Genomic DNA, 17500 nt, shown 5'->3' on the forward strand with positions numbered 1-17500 from the left:
ATGCAAAGGCAGCAGAGAGCAAAAGAAGCAAATGAGAGGAGGGAAGAGAGATGTGAGGAGATGGAGAGATATATGAGGTTATATATATATATATATATATATATATATATATATATATATATATATATATGTACAATCTTTATAATACAATATATATATATATATATTGTATTATAAAGATTGTACAATTTTAGCATCATAAAATTGTAAAAAAGGGAGGGGTGACATTAATATTTAACAGAAACAACAGCTGCAAAAACATCAACAATTTTTTAAAAAATTCATAAGTGAACCAACAGAAGCCCATGCCAACATACAGTGTGTCTGCATAAAAGCATAAGGAAGCAATTTTTTAAAGTTCCTTCCTTAAACTATGCAGAGTTGTGGCATATTTCACTGCCTGTCTCAGCTTCCTGTCCAAGAATAACAGCAAGTTTATCAGAGTCGCGGAGGAAATACATAGCTAATTGTTTGCATTTTCTTAAGGAATGTATGTCTTATTAATTTATATTTTGGGCAAAGAATTAAATAATGTATTTCATGTTTTTTTCCATTAAATCAGTTTCTGCACAACCTTTATCTTGGCATGCAGGTATAATTGGCATATTCCTCTTTCCCCTTCCAGGTATGTGTGCGTGTGCGTATGTGGATGTGTGTGTGTGTGTGTGTGTGTGTGTGTGTGTGTGTGTGTGTGTGTGTGTGTGTGTGAGTGTGTGAGTGTGTGTGTGTGTGTGTGTGTGTGTGTGTGTGTGAGTGTGTGTGCGTGCGCTGCTATAGAACTGAGTTCAAAAATCTTGGAATCCCACAGGCACACGGGAATCATGAAGAGACTGCAGCTATGGCTCAGTACTTAGAGTGAGGTTCAGTACTCAGAGTGAGACTCAGTACTTACAGAGTGAGGCTCAGTACTTAGTGAGGTTCAGTACTCAGAGTGAGGCTCAGTACTTAGAGTGAGGCTCAGTACTCAGAGTGAGGCTCAGTACTTAGAGTGAGGCTCAGTACTCAGAGTGAGGTTCAGTACTCAGAGTGAGGCTCAGTACTTACAGAGTGAGGCTCAGTACTCAGAGTGAGGTTCAGTACTTACAAAGTGAGGCTCAGTACTCAGAGTGAGGTTCAGTACTTACAGAGTGAGGCTCAGTACTTACAGAGTGAGGCTCAGTACCCAGAGTGAGACTCAGTACTTACAGAGTGAGGCTCAGTACTCCGAGTGAGGCTCAGTACTCAGAGTGAGGTTCAGTACTTACAGAGTGAGGCTCAGTACTCAGAGTGAGACTCAGTACTTACAGAGTGAGGCTCAGTACTCCAAGTGAGGCTCAGTACTCAGAGTGAGGTTCAGTAATTACAGAGTGAGGCTCAGTACTCAGAGTGAGGCTCAGTACTTACAGAGTGAGGCTCAGTACTCAGAGTGAGGCTCAGTACTTACAGTACTTACAGAGTGAGGCTCAGTACTCAGAGTGAGGTTCAGTACTTACAGAGTGAGGCTCAGTACTTACAGAGTGAGGCTCAGTACTTACAGAGTGAGGCTCAGTACTCAGAGTGAGGCTCAGTACTCAGAGTGAGGTTCAGTACTCACAGTGAGGCTCAGTACTCCGAGAGAGGCTCAGTACTCCGAGAGAGGCTCAGTACTTACAAAGTGAGGCTCAGTACTCAAAGTGAGGCTCAGTACTTACAGTGTGAGGCAAGTCCTGAACAGGAAGAAGATCAAGACTATAAATGCCTGCACTCTACCCATCAGCCCACAGCCCACTGGCATAATATGCCGACCAAATTAGCAGATTTAAGCTACTGATATCAAGACAAGGAAACCCCTCCCGATGCACTGACAGCACTCTGAGACTGTAGACTAAGCGTGGGGGGGGGGGGGGGTGTCTGGTGAGCCACTATTCAGGAAGAAACATCTGAGATCCAGCAATATGCTAGGAAGATGGCCCCCAGTGATGAGGTGCTTAGTGAGTACCTCAGACTTCAGAAGAGCAGGGTGGGTCAGAGTGACGAGGAGCAGGAGACATGATCGGAGGATAAAGCTCGCATGGTATATACCACCGGCAGAAAAGTGGAAGTGGTTGATATAGAAAAGTCCTACCAATGGCTGGAAAAGCCTGGATTGAAAGACACAGAGGCAGCAGTCATGGCAGCACAGGAGCGACCTTTGAATACAAGATCTGTAGAGGCTTGGATCTACCGCAAAAGACAAGACCCCAGACGCAAAGATGCAAAGATGCCCCTGAAACAATCCAGCACATAGCGTTGGGATGTGAGATGCTAGCCAGCAGAGTATACGTGGAACGCCATGGGGCTGGTATAGTATACAGTAACATCTGCGCTGAGTTCAGCGGTCAAAGTGGGACACATCTCCAAAGATGGTGGAGAATGAACGAGCTAAGATCCTGTGGGACATCCAGACACAGACTGACAAAATGGTAGTGGCTATCCAACCGGACATGGACAAACAACAGTAATGTTAGATGTAGCAATCTTAAGTAAAAGCAACATTTAAAAAAATGCACACGAAAAGCTCAAGAAATACTAAGAGCTCAGCGAAGAGCTAGACAAGATGTCAAAGGTGTAGGCAACAGCGGTTCCCGTGGTGACCAGAGTATTAGAGGCTGTAACCAGGGTGGGAGATTAGCCACTGGCCAAATGCGGGTACATTTATGAAGTGGCAGGTAAATTTGATCTTCTCACAAGCCACAGTGGCAGGATATGAATGGGCACAGGAGAAGTAGAGAGTGTTCAATGTTGTTTTAGGCTTCAAATCGGGCCGCCACATTTCTGTTCAGTTCTTCTTCTACTGTTACAGCTGGGCTGTCGGGGGGCAGCGATGAGCGTGTGCCACAAATGTAGAATTATAGGAATTCAGACATAGCTGCTACCTAGATTAATGAAAACACTGCATAAATCTACATCTAGATAGTTACCTACGTAGCCATAGCTATGGTGAAGACGCATCCTAAACGTTATTCGGATATGTTTTACTAGTTTCGGATCTGTTTTACTAGTTTTGGAAAAGTTTTAGATCTGCCGCATGCACTTACGATCGCTAAGTATCTAGCTGTCTAATTTACCTTAAGTAGCTAGCATATAGCTAGTGGATTCCACTTTATCAAAATGAAGTAAGGCTGATATGTCTGTTATAGTAGTATAATAGTATAGTAGTTTAGGATGCAGCTTAACTTAAGCTTAGCTTGCTATGGCTACGTAGGTAACTAGCCGATACAGATGTCTGCAGTGATGTCTGCAGTGTTTGGGATGCTGATTCAGATGCTGAAGGAGGGTTACTGAAACCAGAGTGACAAAGAGACCATGAATGTTCGTACATTGTTCATGTCTGATACAGAAAAAAAAACCAAAAAAAATGAATAACCAAAAGTAAGATTTTGAAATAAAACATTTCCATTTGATTCATGTGTATTGATGTTGATGTTTTTTTTTTACCCAAGACAAAATTTATGATTACAAAATGGTGGCTGGTAAAAAAATGGCTGGTAGAATTTTTCATCCAACAGTGGCAGGTGGAAGAAAAATTTAATTTCTAACACTGGCTGTAACCCCCAAACTGGTTCCATCAGTTCTCAGGAACAACATCTGAGATCTTTGTTGAGAAGTGAGCGATCCTGGCAACAGCTAAGATACGGTGCAGGAGCCTCAAGCTCCCAGATCTCTGGTGGAGGCCCAAGCTTAAAGGAAAAGACATGTAGGAGGGGAAATGTTTGATGGAGCGAGAGTGTTGGGAGTGAGGGGGAGAAAGCTCACACAGGTAATCACTGCCTTGCGAGAAGAAAGGACTAAGACATGGAGGACTGGAGTGAGGGGGTGGTTCCTGCCCTTGTTCAAGAAGAGGAGAGTACAATCAGTCCTCAGAAAATGAGAATAATAACAAGCAACGATAAGGGAGCAGCCATTATGAGCTGAGGATGTGTGGGCTCATTATGTATTGACTGAAGGCTAACACATGCTAGCACTTCCAAGTGGCTTTTTTCTTTAACCACTCTGCATGCACAGCAGAACTGGACCTCTGCTCTATTCCACTGTGACGTCTCCGAGCAATCGGTGCCATTTGCCAACTATAAGGTAATTGGGTCTGAGAGATGGACATTTTGGCATTTGCCACTTTGAACGGGCATTTGTGTTTGTGAGTCCATTGTCAGGGGGTGTGAGGGAGTGTGGTGAGTGAATGAGTGAGTGAGTGAGGGAGGGAGTCAGGGGGAGTGAGTCAGGAGGAGCTGTGAGGAGTGAGAGGCACAAGAGAGGGGGTGGGAGTGAGAGAGTGAGAGAATGAGCATGTTTAGCAATGATTGAGGAATGGAGAGATTGAGGAAATAGGTAAGGGAGGGAAAGTGACAGGGACTGAATGAGGCAGGGAGGAAGTGAGTGAGTGAGTGAGTGAGTGAGTGAGTGAGTGAGTGTGTGAGTAAGTGAGAGTGAGTGAGTGAGTGAATGAATGAGAGTGAGTGAGCGAGTGAGTGAGTGAATGAGAGTGAGTGAGTGAGCTAGTGAGTGAGTGAGTGTGATAGAGTGAGAGAGTGAGTGTGTGAGTCAGTGTGAGTAAGTGAGAGTGAGTGAGTGAATGAATGAATGAGAGTGAGTGAGTGAGCGAGCGAGTGTGTGAGACGGCACGTTAGTGGACATTAAACTTGTAAGAGCGTGTACACACTGTCCTAGTGTAGCACTGCTGGTGTGTAGTGTGGATAATTCTGTGTGTAAAGATTAACGTGTAGCAGTTCGCCTCTGTGTGGATCTTTTCTTCCTGGCCCTGTTCAACACACAGTATAAAAGAGTCTTTTCTAAAACAGATAAATGCTTTCCCACAGGCTAAATGGCAGCGAAATGTCAGAGCATTGTCCAAGCACATGTCACCTTTAGTCACGCCTCATTTGCATACTATTCAGGGCTAGCCAATCGGAATAGACTCATGGGGGGTATATGTGGCGGTGGGGGGGGGGGGGGGGGGGGGGGGATGGACAGTGCTGATAGGTTGCCATGTTTATGGGCCCAAAGGGATATTTCTGCTCCACCATCCACTAAAAGAGTGCTATCAGGACCCATTAGTTAGCCAGCCGAGAAACCCATTCGCTGTCTCTCAAAGCATTTAGACCAGAGCTCTTAGGCGGTGAGCAGAGTGAGCAAGGCCAGGATCTGACATCCTCTCATAGTGGACCAACAGATATTAATAGGTCCAAGACTTTTTTTTTGAAGAGATGGTGTGAAAATAGTGCGATGAACGGTGAGGTAATTCAGCTTCAACAAAATGGCCTAATGAGCGTGGTAGTCACTAAACGTGGCGCTAGGCTCCGTGTACACAGAGTTCACACTCACTCCTACGCACCTCCTTCATCTCCAACTGGCTAACCAGATTCTATTTGTGCCTAATCGACCTTATTGGCTTCATCTTTCCTATGACATTCAGCGGGGAGAGGGAGGGGCTCCCGACTGGCTGGTGTCCTCATGCTAACAGAATGGGACACTGATGTCTTGTCAAAAGATTAAAGCCACTTGAAAGAATTCCAAAAATGAGTGATAGTGGCGATGGGTGGGGGTTAGGGTCATTACTTAAAAGGGCCTTTAGAATTAAATCCAAGGTAATCACTCTAAACTAATTCAACAAGATAAATGATGACAATTTAAATGCATTTAAATGATGATAAAGGCTATCTGTTGGGGGGGGGGGGGGGGGGGGGGGGCTGCAGATGCTGCCCTAGCCGCACTGTTCTCATGGGAGAAGAGGACGTAACTGTGAGACTGCATCTGATCAACGAGCTAGGCCCACTAGCTAAAACACACGCGCCCCTTTGAAGGGTGGTGTGAATATTCGTTTGTTCACTCTAAAGAGGTCTGTCTAATACAGACTGTCTAAAAGGTAAATATTCTTAACTTCTAGCTTGGTTCTAATAATTATAACAATAGCTGTAATAGTAATTATAGGGCTACAAATCGCATTAATATACATGGAATATGCTGCAATGATAAAGCAAATATGCACACATTTTAGGACACTTTTAGGAAAGGCACCCATCTGTCTGTCTGTATGAGGTCTCACAGTTGTATATCAAAGTGAAAATAAAGCCTTGAGTTTGAAAGAACTGTCTGTAGACCTTTGAGACAGAGACCTGAGAGAGACCTGTGAGACAGTGATCTGAGACCTGTGAGACAGAGACCTGAGAGAGACCTGTGAGACAGAGACCTGAGAGAGACCTGTGAGACAGAGACCTGTGAGACAGAGACCTGAGAGAGACCTGTGAGAGACCTGTGAGACAGAGACCTGTGAGACAGAGACCTGAGAGAGACCTGTGAGAGACCTGTGAGACAGAGACCTGAGAGAGACCTGTGAGAGACCTGTGAGACAGAGACCTGTGAGACAGAGACCTGAGAGAGACCTGTGAGACAGAGACCTGTGAGAGACCTGTGAGAGACCTGTGAGACAGACTACAGTAGCCTCCGTCTTTCTTAAATAGAAGAAGTTCACTAACAGATGCACAAATAAAGGAGTAATTGAAGACAAAGGGCCTTGGTCAGATAGGCAACCAAGAACCCATTGGTCACTGTAAAGATCCAGTGTTCCACTGTGGAAATGGGGAAACCTCACAGGAGGACAACCATTGGTGCAGCACCTCACCCATAACGCCAATGGCTGGGTCAACATTCATTTTTAAAACGCATATTAAAGTCTGCTTGGCACATAAACATCTCTCAATCATCTCTCAATCCATGAGAAGCAAGATCCTCTGATCTGTGGAAATGAAGATTGAATTATCTGGCCACAATTCCCAGTGATGTGTATGGAGGAAACTAAACACCTCGCGTCTCCTCATTAACGTCATCCTCAGAGTCAAATGGTAACGACAGTGTCGTGAAGTGGGGATGTTTTTTGGCCAAAGGCACTGGAAGTGTAGTCAAGATATAAAGAGTAAGACAGAAGAAGAAAAGTTACAGAACAACCATGGGAGAAAATGTTTTCCAGATTGCCCAAGATGTCAGGCAGGGGCCGACGTTTCAGACATTTCAACAAGACGAGCTGAATCTTACTGCAAAAAACACAGGATTTGCTTAGAGAAACTTCAGGAATGTCCCGATAGAGAGGTCTGCAGAGCCCTGAAAATGGCTGTGTGCTGACAGCCCCCATCCAACCTGGCTGAAGTTGAATGACTCCATCGAAAAGAATGGGAGAAACCTCCAACAGGAAGCTGTACCAAGCGTGTAGGATAATTCCAAGAAGGGTTGAAGCTGTCCTTGCTTCCAAAAGCCTATTTTTGCTTTGTCATTGTGGTTTACTATGGGTAAAAAGGCTCAAAAGTGAACCATACCACAATGCAAAAAATGAAAAAAGGTTTTAAAATATGCACAGTTTACCACTAAAACTCCAATGTTATATTTAAATTCCAGTCGCTCTGCTAATAACCAGCGATATCACTACTTAGCATTTTCTGATTAACTATGACAAAAACCAAAAACAGAAGATCTGGGAATGCAACACGGCACTTTAGTGCTGACCAAGTCTCTGGAGACGGAGCGGCTGTTATCGGTCATATCCGAAGCAGCAGGCATGAGTCACACCAAAAACAGCATCTGTTCAGTTTAACCATAAAAAACAAATAAATAAAATAAAAAAATCTCTATTATCACATATCACAAAAGCTCGTTATTAGGTCAGCGCCAGACTGAACTGTTGTTGCAGAACAATGGGGTCTGCTGAGATCCAGCAGGCCTTTGGGAAACGGGGCTCTGTGCACTACAAGGTACTGAAGGAGACAGTGGTGGGAGGGGGGGAAGCCTGGGGAACATCACACACATTTACAAGGCATGAATCAAAGCTGCAAATGAGTGCTGAGCACAACACATGCCTCTATTTTCAGACCGCTAAACGTGAAGCTGGACAAGTGCGTGAGCTTCATAACGTGGAATTGCCAACAGCCTGTTTATCAGCCTGTTTGTCAAACTCCCTTCCAATACTTGCTGAGCAAGTACACTAACTTTTGTGTGCAGTTATTTTCGTGAAGCAATGTTCAGTTTTGGAGTGTCAGGTCGCCATGCCAACTGTGCTGGTTTTATTAGGTTACCGTGCCAACTGTTCTGGACATATTATTGATGTCATTATGTGCAGGTGCACTGATACCGAGACTGTGTGTCAAGGTGGGATTCTGGGTGCTGGCTACCATGCTGAAGTGCACAATTATTTCCTGACTTTAAGCCAGTGCTATGGGAGAAGACACGCTGCTTTTGTCATGGGTGTAAAATTGTGTAGGTTGGATGTGTACTGTGGGAGCAGACAGATCCTGGGTGGAGGGGTCTGATCCTGTGGTGTGATGGGAGACAGGTGGAGGGGTCTGATCTGGTATGGTGTGGTGGAGGGGTCTGATCTGGTGTGGTGTGGAGGGGGACTGGTGGAGGGGTCTGATCTGGTGTGGTGTGGTGGGGGAGTGGTGGAGGGGTCTGATCTGGTGTGGTAGGGGACTGGTGGAGGGGTCTGATCTGGTGTGGTGGGGGAGTGGTGGAGGGGTCTGATCTGGTGTGGTGGGGGACTGGTGGAGGGGTCTGATCTGGTGTGGTGTGGTGGAAGAGTGGTGGAGAGGTCTGATCTGGTGTGGTGTGGTGGGGGACTGGTGGAGGAGTCTGATCTGGTGTGGTGGGGGACTGGTGGAGGAGTCTGATCTGGTGTGGTGGGGGAGTGGTGGAGGGGTCTGATATGGTGTGGTGTGGTGGGGGACTGGTGGAGGAGTCTGATCTGGTGTGGTGGGGGAGTGGTGGAGAGGTCTGATCTGGTGTGGTTAGGGACTGGTGGAGGGGTCTGATATGGTGTGGTGTGGTGGGGGACAGGTGGAGTGGTCTGATCTGGTGTGCAGAAGTGTCAATTCCAGGTTCAGAAAGTAAAAGTCCTCACCAGGATTTTGCTCAGGCTTGTGTTGATTCCATTAATTTTACCTGGATTACACTAATTAGAAAATTGTGAGTTGTGGAGGGGTCTGATCTGGTGTGGTGTGGAGGGGGAGTGGTGGAGGGGTCTGATCTGGTGTGGTGTGGAGGGGGAGTGGTGGAGGGGTCTGATCTGGTGTGGTGTTGGTGGAGGGGTCTGATCTGGTGTGGTGTTGGTGGAGGGATCTGATCTGGTGTGGTATTGGTGGAGGGGTCTGATCTGGTGTGGTGTGGTGTTGGTGGAGGGGTCTGATCTGGTGTGGTATTGGTGGAGGGGTCTGATCTGGTGTGGTGTGGTGGGGGAGTGGTGGAGGGGTCTGATCTGGTGTGGTATTGGTGGAGGGGTCTGATCTGGTGTGGTATTGGTGGAGGGATCTGATCTGGTGTGGTGTGGTGTTGGTGGAGGGGTCTGATCTGGTGTGGTGTGGTGTTGGTGGAGGGGTCTGATCTGGTGTGGTATTGGTGGAGGGGTCTGATCTGGTGTGGTATTGGTGGAGGGGTCTGATCTGGTGTGGTGTTGGTGGAGGGGTCTGATCTGGTGTGGTATTGGTGGAGGGGTCTGATCTGGTGTGGTGTGGTATTGGTGGAGGGGTCTGATCTGGTGTGGTGTAGAAACCCAACTGTACCCAGCTCCAGGTGGGTGAGTGAAAGGTGCCTGTCGGGCTCATCTGCACTCACCCCGTGTGCCATTGAAGAAGAGAGTTTGCCTGCGTGGGTTCTGAATGACCACTATGGAACCATCGTAGTTCTGCAGGCGACAGGAGATCTGTGCCGTGCCACCCTCAAAAACTGTCACGTTCTCCGCCTCCACCGCCTGCCCCAGTGCTGAGAGAGACAGAGAGAAACAGAGAGGAGACAGAGAGAGAGGGAGAGAGAGGTAGAGAGAGAGAGATGGGGTTAATTACATGGTTAGGTCATTGCCACCTTCATCAACATCATCCTCCAGCACAGGCCATCACTCTCCTTTCTAGCACATTTGGCTCTGACATTCAGCCCAGTGGGGACCCCCTGACTTCTACCCCATGGCCATTTTCCAGCTGTTTACGGCACCATCGCTAAACCGGTCACCTCAGTTGCTCGCCGGCCCTCACCAACCTGGCCAATCCCTGGCCAAGCAGCTGCGTGAACGCTGGACGTCTGGCTTGGATGAAATGCAATTATCTGGAGCCTGACACTCAGGCCTACACAGGAGCTGGTGACTCACTGCCATGACATCATCGGCATGGATCGTCGGGGGGGATAAATTTACTGATTCCCAAGAAACGCAGTCGGCAAACCTGTTCCTGCCTCCCAACCCGGACCTGGGTGAGACAGACCCCAGATAGCAGACGGATGTGGGCCACTCCCGGCTGAGATATGGCACTGGTGGCTCACTGTCGGGACTCGCAAACCGCATGTGAGCCAGAGGTGGCCCTCATATTGAAAACACACATCTGGCCCACAAGTTGCGAAACAGATGTGGCCCACTTCTGGCACAGATATGGCAGTGTTACCTACATGTGAGCCAAAAGTGGCCCACATACAAAAAAAATCATAAGGCCCACAAGTTCCAAAACAGATGTGGGCCACTTCTGGCACAGATATGGCAGTGTTACCTACATGTGAGCCAAAAGTGGCCCACATGTTACAAACTGTTATTTGGCCCACATGCCTCAGTACTGATCTGGGCCGTAATACATTATAAAAAAACTCCAAAAACTCCAAAAAAAAAGTTTGTTAAAACTTGTAAATCCTGTAAAGCTCTTTTTGACAACATGTGTTGTGAAAAGCGCTATATAAATATATTTGATTTGATTTAAAAAGACTATAGTAATTAAAGGTACCACATATGCTTTGTCAAGCCAACTTAATTAAATTTAATTTAGTTTGTTCACAGACTTTACCTTTTAGTTTTATTTGCTATACTCGTGACAAAACATTAAGGCAGCACATGCTGAAGGTGAGAGTCGATCGGCTGGAGTTCGCACTGAAAGTCTAGAGGACAATCACCCAACACTCTACCTGCACTTCCGACCACAAGGAAAATGGCGACACACACGTTTTGCGCACGCACAAGGTAAGACTTAAGTTTCTCTCCATGCCCAAAAGAACATTGACAAGGAGGCTTGCTAAGTTTTACAATTGGTTAACTGTACTTTAAAATAGTGCTACTTTCGCTAAATTTGTCTGTATGCATTTTGTATGCGTTATTATTTTTCTGTGTTCTCTAGCGTAGACTAGCTTGCTAACGGCTAGCTAGCTAGCTAACTTTCTCTTCCTGCGCCGTGCGGTAGCCTACTCCAGTAGCCTTTGTGTACTGTTTTAGCCCATTTCCTTTACTTTTTCTCTCTTTGTTTGTTTTTATCGCTGGTTTAGTGATAACTTAGTGTGTCCTATGGACAGGGAGTCTGTTATCGTGAACACTTTAAGGACAAGTTTTGTTTACAAGAGGGAAGAGCTGCTAGCGCTGAGAACAAAGGGATGCACAAAGGGAGTATATGTTTAGCTAGCTAATGTAACTAATTCATATAATGAATATAAATGTTGATCTAGCTAAGCTGTATTATTATGCCAACAAGCTCATTCTGCTATTACCAAACACAGTGTCATCTCTTTTAATTTGATATTTGATTTTAAATAGGTGTTACCATAGTTTTCTTTCAATTTATGACCAGTTGCTTAAATGTTAAAAGAAAATACTAGTCTGCAAATCTGTGTTGAGCTATCATCAACATTATGTTCTCTGTTCTCCTTTCCCTGGTCAAATGTGTGTTGAGCTATCATCAACATTATGTTCCCTGTTCTCCTTTCCCTGGTCAAATGTGTGTTGAGCTATCATCAACATTATGTTCCCTGTTCTCCTTTCCCTGGTCAAATGTGTGTTGAGCTATCATCAACATTATGTTCCCTGTTCTCCTTTCCCTGGTCAAATGTGTGTTGAGCTATCATCAACATTATGTTCCCTGTTCTCCTTTCCCTGGTCAAATGTGTGTTGAGCTGTCATCAACATTATGTTCCCTGTTCTCCTTTCCCTGGTCAAATGTGTGTTGAGCTATCATCAACATTATGTTCCCTGTTCTCCTTTCCCTGGTCAAATGTGTGTTGAGCTATCATCAACATTATGTTCCCTGTTCTCCTTTCCCTGGTCAAATGTGTGTTGAGCTATCATCAACATTATGTTCCCTGTTCTCCTTTCCCTGGTCAAATCCTTGATGAGGAACTACTTCCATTGATGGACCTCAACTCTGCAGTTTCTTGAAGAAATAACATGGTAAGCAAACACAAATTATTCTCTATGTAGTAATTCTCATAATTTTTGTTATTGTTTTCTATCCTGATGCTTAATGTCATGTCTTCACAAAGCCAAAATGTTGAAAAGCCTTGTGTAATGATTCCTTTATTTTTGCCAGCAGTTGTTGACATGTCATTTACTTATGCTTGATTTTCTTCTTATTATTTATCTAACTCTGTTTTTATTTATAGATCACTACATTAGGACTTCAGGAAGGTTTGGATGTGAAAGACACTGTCTGGAGAGTCACAACATGTACAATGATCAACTCTGGCTGGAGGGGCATAAACGGAAAGATGGGGCTTCATAACACACATCTAATGTAGTAATTGGTATGCTTATACGTCTGCGGCAAAACCACCGTGTGACATGCTGGATCTGCTGTAGCTCCTGGAGGCTTTTCCCCGGCACAAACAACAGGACTAATTAACTCGAACGCGAAGCCGCGAATCGGTTAACTACTGCGAAGCACTGCTTGGTTGGGACAACTTAAACAGGGCACGCGCTCATTTGAATACCCCTTGGTAGACGAAGCATATTGTGGCGCACCTGTTATCTGCGGCACCAGTTGGTGTTTTTTTCTGAGTTTACTGTGTAGTCTCCAGGTATCTCTAAAGTCGCATGCTGTCGGAGGAGGCTCGACGAGAATTGCTGAGCTAAGTGTAAAAGATACAAAGCCATAAAAAAAAAGTCGAGGCCACGTTCAATGAACGTGCGCATTCTTTATGTGGGAGCAGTGAAGAAAAACTACAGACGCAGAATGAGGAAAAATGAGAAAAGCTACAGAATAGCCTTTAGGGGAGAGATATTTCGGCCGTGCAAAACCCTCCATCACTTAACCGGCCTGCTCGTCTGACTTCATTTAAATTTAATTTAGTCAGACTTAATCAGGTATAGAGCCTCTGTCTAATACTCACCAGAGAGGCATTGCGGGGTAATAAAACAGTGACAGGCGAGGTACGGAAAATGTCAAGAAAAGGTGTAATAAAAAGATGAACTGTGTCAGAACGTTTCCTCAAAATATTTTAGACAATTGCTATTGTAATTCGGTAGTTATAACTTCTATTCCCCACATCAATATTGTGATTCATTTCTGAGCAATCAGCAACGCCATTGCCGTTTCAATTATTATTCTAATGACTATTATTAGTCAGCACTTTGGCGCCTACAGACCCGTCTGCCATTGTTTTAATGGCGCCTAATTGTTCCAACAGCACTATACATCAAGTGAAGTCCTCAGAATGAAGGGATGGCAATTAAATGCTTATGAAAAGCCGCCAGAAGTAGAGCAAGAAGCGCGAACTTTGTGACAAAACTGAGCAGAAAGCGCCTGAGTGAGAAGTGAAACAAAACGCAACGAACGGAGCGCCCGTTAAACGCGCCGTGACACCCGCCTCCTCCTCGAGGACATGACGGGAATTAACGAATGGGTAAAAAAAAAGAAAAGGCGCGCGTGCAGAGAAGTGGCGCGTGCGCCCGTGAGCGCGCGCTACGGAAAGCTATCGCGCAACAGAAGAGCGATGGCTTTCGAGTTTTCAGCAGATGTGAGATATGTGAGAAAACCAATTTATGCCTCCTTGGTCTGTCGGGGGGAAGGTGCATTATGGGTAAGATACCAGTTTCATGAGGATAGGCTATACGAATGAACAGTGGGGGAGAAGAGTAAGAGAAGAAAACCTGCGGTAGACGGATTATCTCTTGACCCAATTAAAGACAAGCTGTAATAAAATGGATCCACTCAACATATTCTGAATGAAAGTGAAAGCGATCGATACACTGTCACTGCACTGCTATAAAAAGCAGATAAATAACTTTAGGGAGATACTTTATGTGTAGTTTATATCTTGGCCAGATGGGGGCGGTCTATTAATGTGGTGAAACTGCTCTCTGAACATGGTAATATTCTCTTTCCACCTGAAACTAGCCCTAATTTACGTGGGTCTAGATCAAGAGGGACAGGCTATCATTTCCAAAAGGCAAATGCGAATGAATAAACAAGACCTATAGAGGGCTTGATGTAAAGGTCTGTGGGAAGCAGCAGTGAATTATGGGAGATGTAGGCCAGTAGGATTTAAAGAGCTGGGAGAGAGCCAGCTATAGAGCTGCCATTTGGGCTGCACTAAATCCATACTGTCACTATTCAGTCCAGGATTGCATTGCTGAGTTACAACCTCAAGCTATAGGAGGCTCACAGTTACCCACCCCGCTCTCAAACACACACACACACACACACACACACACACACACACACACACACACACATACACACACACACACACACACACACACACACACACACACAGGGCGTACACTAAGACAGACATCAGCTCTAGAGATGCAGGAAAGGAGATGAACACTTCTGTTTTCTCTCATTGCTCAGTCTCATCTCAGTCTCTCTCCACTTGTCTCCTGTTTCATCCTTCCATCTGGTTAGACAACGACAGCCTTTTTGTCTTAATTTAGCCATCACTTCCCAAATCTCCCCTCACTCCTAGGTTGTTTTATCTCTCCTGTTTGCTTGAGCACACACACACACACACACACACACACACACACAGAAACACACATCTGTGCATCCCACCTGAAGTTTTAATGTGTTTTCTGCTTCCTCTGAGTTATCTTTTCACTTTGAAAAACAACAAGCAAGCATTGTGTGTGTGTGTGTGTGTGTGTGTGTGTGTGTGTGTGTGTGTGTGTGTGTATCTGCCTGTGCGGTTGTGCTCACGTTCACTAGACCAGGGTAAATAAGATCTGGACAGTGGTGCAGGGGCCTTCTTTGAGGGACTCGCTGACAGATTCATCATTTTCTCTTTTATCATCTCATCGTCTCTCCGGTCCAAAAGCGAGACTCTGCTCCTGTGAGGGATCTCTCTGGCTGCCATTCCAACAGCTCAAAAAATCACGCTGCAGCTATAAATAATCATTCCAACAATTCCCCTCTCTTCCTCATTACCCTGCGAAGCCACCAATAACCCTGCCCCCTTTCCTTTATTTCTGTTTCCTGTCCCCATTCCTCTTCGCCATCCTATTCGCAGCTCTCACTCGTAATCCCGCCCCCACGCCGGATTCGTACACCCCCAAATCCCCAATTTCCTTTCTCCTAATCTCTCCCTTCTACACCCACAGCTTTACTCCACCTTCCGCTAAACCTCTCTTAGTCTAATCCCTCGTTCCTCCCTCTTCTTCTCCCTCATTTCCTCCATCCATCCATGTCTCTTGCTGTTCTCATTCCCTCATTCCTACTCGTTTCCCCCAGCGTCCGTTCAGCACCACCTGTTCTTCTTCCTTTCCTTCCGTTATCGCCCATCCCTCTCTTTCTCCTCGCACTGTCGTCTCGGCCACCAAAGAGCCCCGTTCGTTTCCGTCTCCAAATGTGATTTGTTCAGTGGCTCAGGCTTCAGGTATAATCAGCTGTGTGCTTTTGTCTACAAGAGAGAGAGAGAGAGAGAGAGAGAGAGAGAGAGAGAGAGAGAGAGAGAGGCAGACGCAGCCGTGTGATGTTAGAAGCAGCGGAGTCGTCCCCCAGTCTCTGCTCCTCTAATTGCGCTCCTCCGGTTGTTAACGCTCCTCACGTTGATGTTCGTCTCTGTTCCTTCGTCTGTTCCGTCCCGCGTTCGCCCCTCGTGTCCCGCCATTTCCCGCTCCTTCCTGCTCCGTCTGATGTTCTATTTACGCCACGCACGCCGCCGTCTGCACGCTTCCGCCACCATCCCTGGCCTCGCATCCCCTCTCCTTCTCTCTCCCTCTCTCTCCATCACTTTCTCCCTCTCTCTCCCTCTCCATGTCTCTCCCCTTCTCTCATTCTGTCTTTCATCCCTTTCCTCACCCCTCCCTCTCTTCCCTTCTCTCAATCCCTCTCTTCTTCTCTTGTTCCCTCTCCGTGTCTCTCTCCCTCCGTCTCTGTCCCGACCTTCGCGTCCCCAACATCCCCCGTCCCGTGAGCATATTTCAGCCTCGTCACCCCCCCAAACTCGCCTCATTTCCTCCCTTTCATTCTTCTCTTCTCTCCATTACTCTGGACTTCTCCCTCCTTTCTCTCTCTCCGTCACTCTAATCTTCCTCTCCATCATTAGCAGACCTCTCTCTCCCTCTCTGCTCCCGCGTGGTGATGCCAGGCGTGGTGAAGCGGCCCGCTCTGCCAGGGGGGCGGTGGGTGAGGGGTGGGGGAACTGGGGGGAACTGGGACGACTGGGGTGAACTGGGATGACTGGGGAGCGTAGAGCCGTCTGTGCTGGTAAAGGGTCTGCGTACAAATCTCCAGGCGTAATACATCCTGTTAGCCTGCTGGAGTTAGCCTGCTGGAGTTAGCCTCGGGCCAATTCCAAAATGGAAGTCCCTGAAATCCTTCACAACACGCTCACCGTGACACACGCTCACCCAGCAGGCATCTCCTCACCCTTCCTCCCAGCTTATATTCAAAGGCACGAACACTGGGATGGCAAGAATTACGTAACGCTCATATTGTAAAGGCTAATGACCCCACATCTCTCTCTCTCTCTCTCTCTCTCTCTCTCTCTCTCTCTCTCTTCTCTTTCTCTCGTCCACAGAATGACCATGGATCCAATATTCTGAATTTGTGCCTAGCTCATCTCGAGTAGGCAGAGCAACCCACGACTATGGAGACAATGCTCCTTCAAAAGAGAGAGGGAGAGAGAGAGAGAGAGAGAGAGAGAGGGAGAGACAGAGGGAGAGAGAGAAGGAAAAACCCAGGAAAGATATTCACTGCCCTTGTGCCTAGCTGATACCGAGCGGCTGGCATTGTGGAGTAAAGTGTGCAGCTTCTCCGGGAAAACCCCATAACTTCACCCAACGCCACATTTCACGAGCAGATGTTCACCCCAACATGCCTGTTCTTCACGCTCCAGGGCAGGAGTGCTGATCGGCCATTTATTGATCCATTCCTAGAACCATTTCCCTTTCATATCTTCTCGATTGCCATCACGAGGGCTGAATGGCGAGGGCCTGAAGTCAGCGCTTTCCCCGGAGACGGCGGACGGGCCTCTGCGCTCCGAGCGCAAACTTCCCGCGGTGGTTCTGAGGTGACCTCACAGAGCTGCTGTCGTATCTGTGCCTACCACACCACTTCTTCTGCCTCCCTATAGAACCTGCTCTCCTTTCTGCATATTCCCCACGTCCCTCACCTCTCTCTTTCCCTCTCTCTCTCCCCCTCTCCCTCTTTCCCTCTCTCTCTCCCTCTCCCTTTCTCTCCCACTCTCTTTCCCTCTCTCCCCCTCCCTCCCTCTCTCCCTCCCCCTCTCTCTTTCTCTCCCCCCCCCTCTCTCTCTCTCTCTCTGTCTCCATCTCTCTCTCTCTCCCCTCTCC

General features: G+C 46.7%; 1 protein-coding gene across 1 annotated transcript in view; it reads right to left on the bottom strand.

The window, feature by feature from the left end:
- The window catches only part of cadm4 (cell adhesion molecule 4), a 103912-nt gene that overhangs the window by 12047 nt on the left and 74365 nt on the right, over positions 1-17500 (bottom strand). Inside the window, exon 2 of the mRNA XM_076971257.1 lies at positions 9586-9732. Within this exon, the coding sequence (XP_076827372.1) occupies positions 9586-9732 (147 nt within the window). The remainder of the gene's footprint in view (positions 1-9585; positions 9733-17500) is intronic.

Source organism: Brachyhypopomus gauderio, chromosome 13 (assembly GCF_052324685.1).
Source record: "Brachyhypopomus gauderio isolate BG-103 chromosome 13, BGAUD_0.2, whole genome shotgun sequence".
NCBI classification, from domain to species: domain Eukaryota; kingdom Metazoa; phylum Chordata; class Actinopteri; order Gymnotiformes; family Hypopomidae; genus Brachyhypopomus; species Brachyhypopomus gauderio.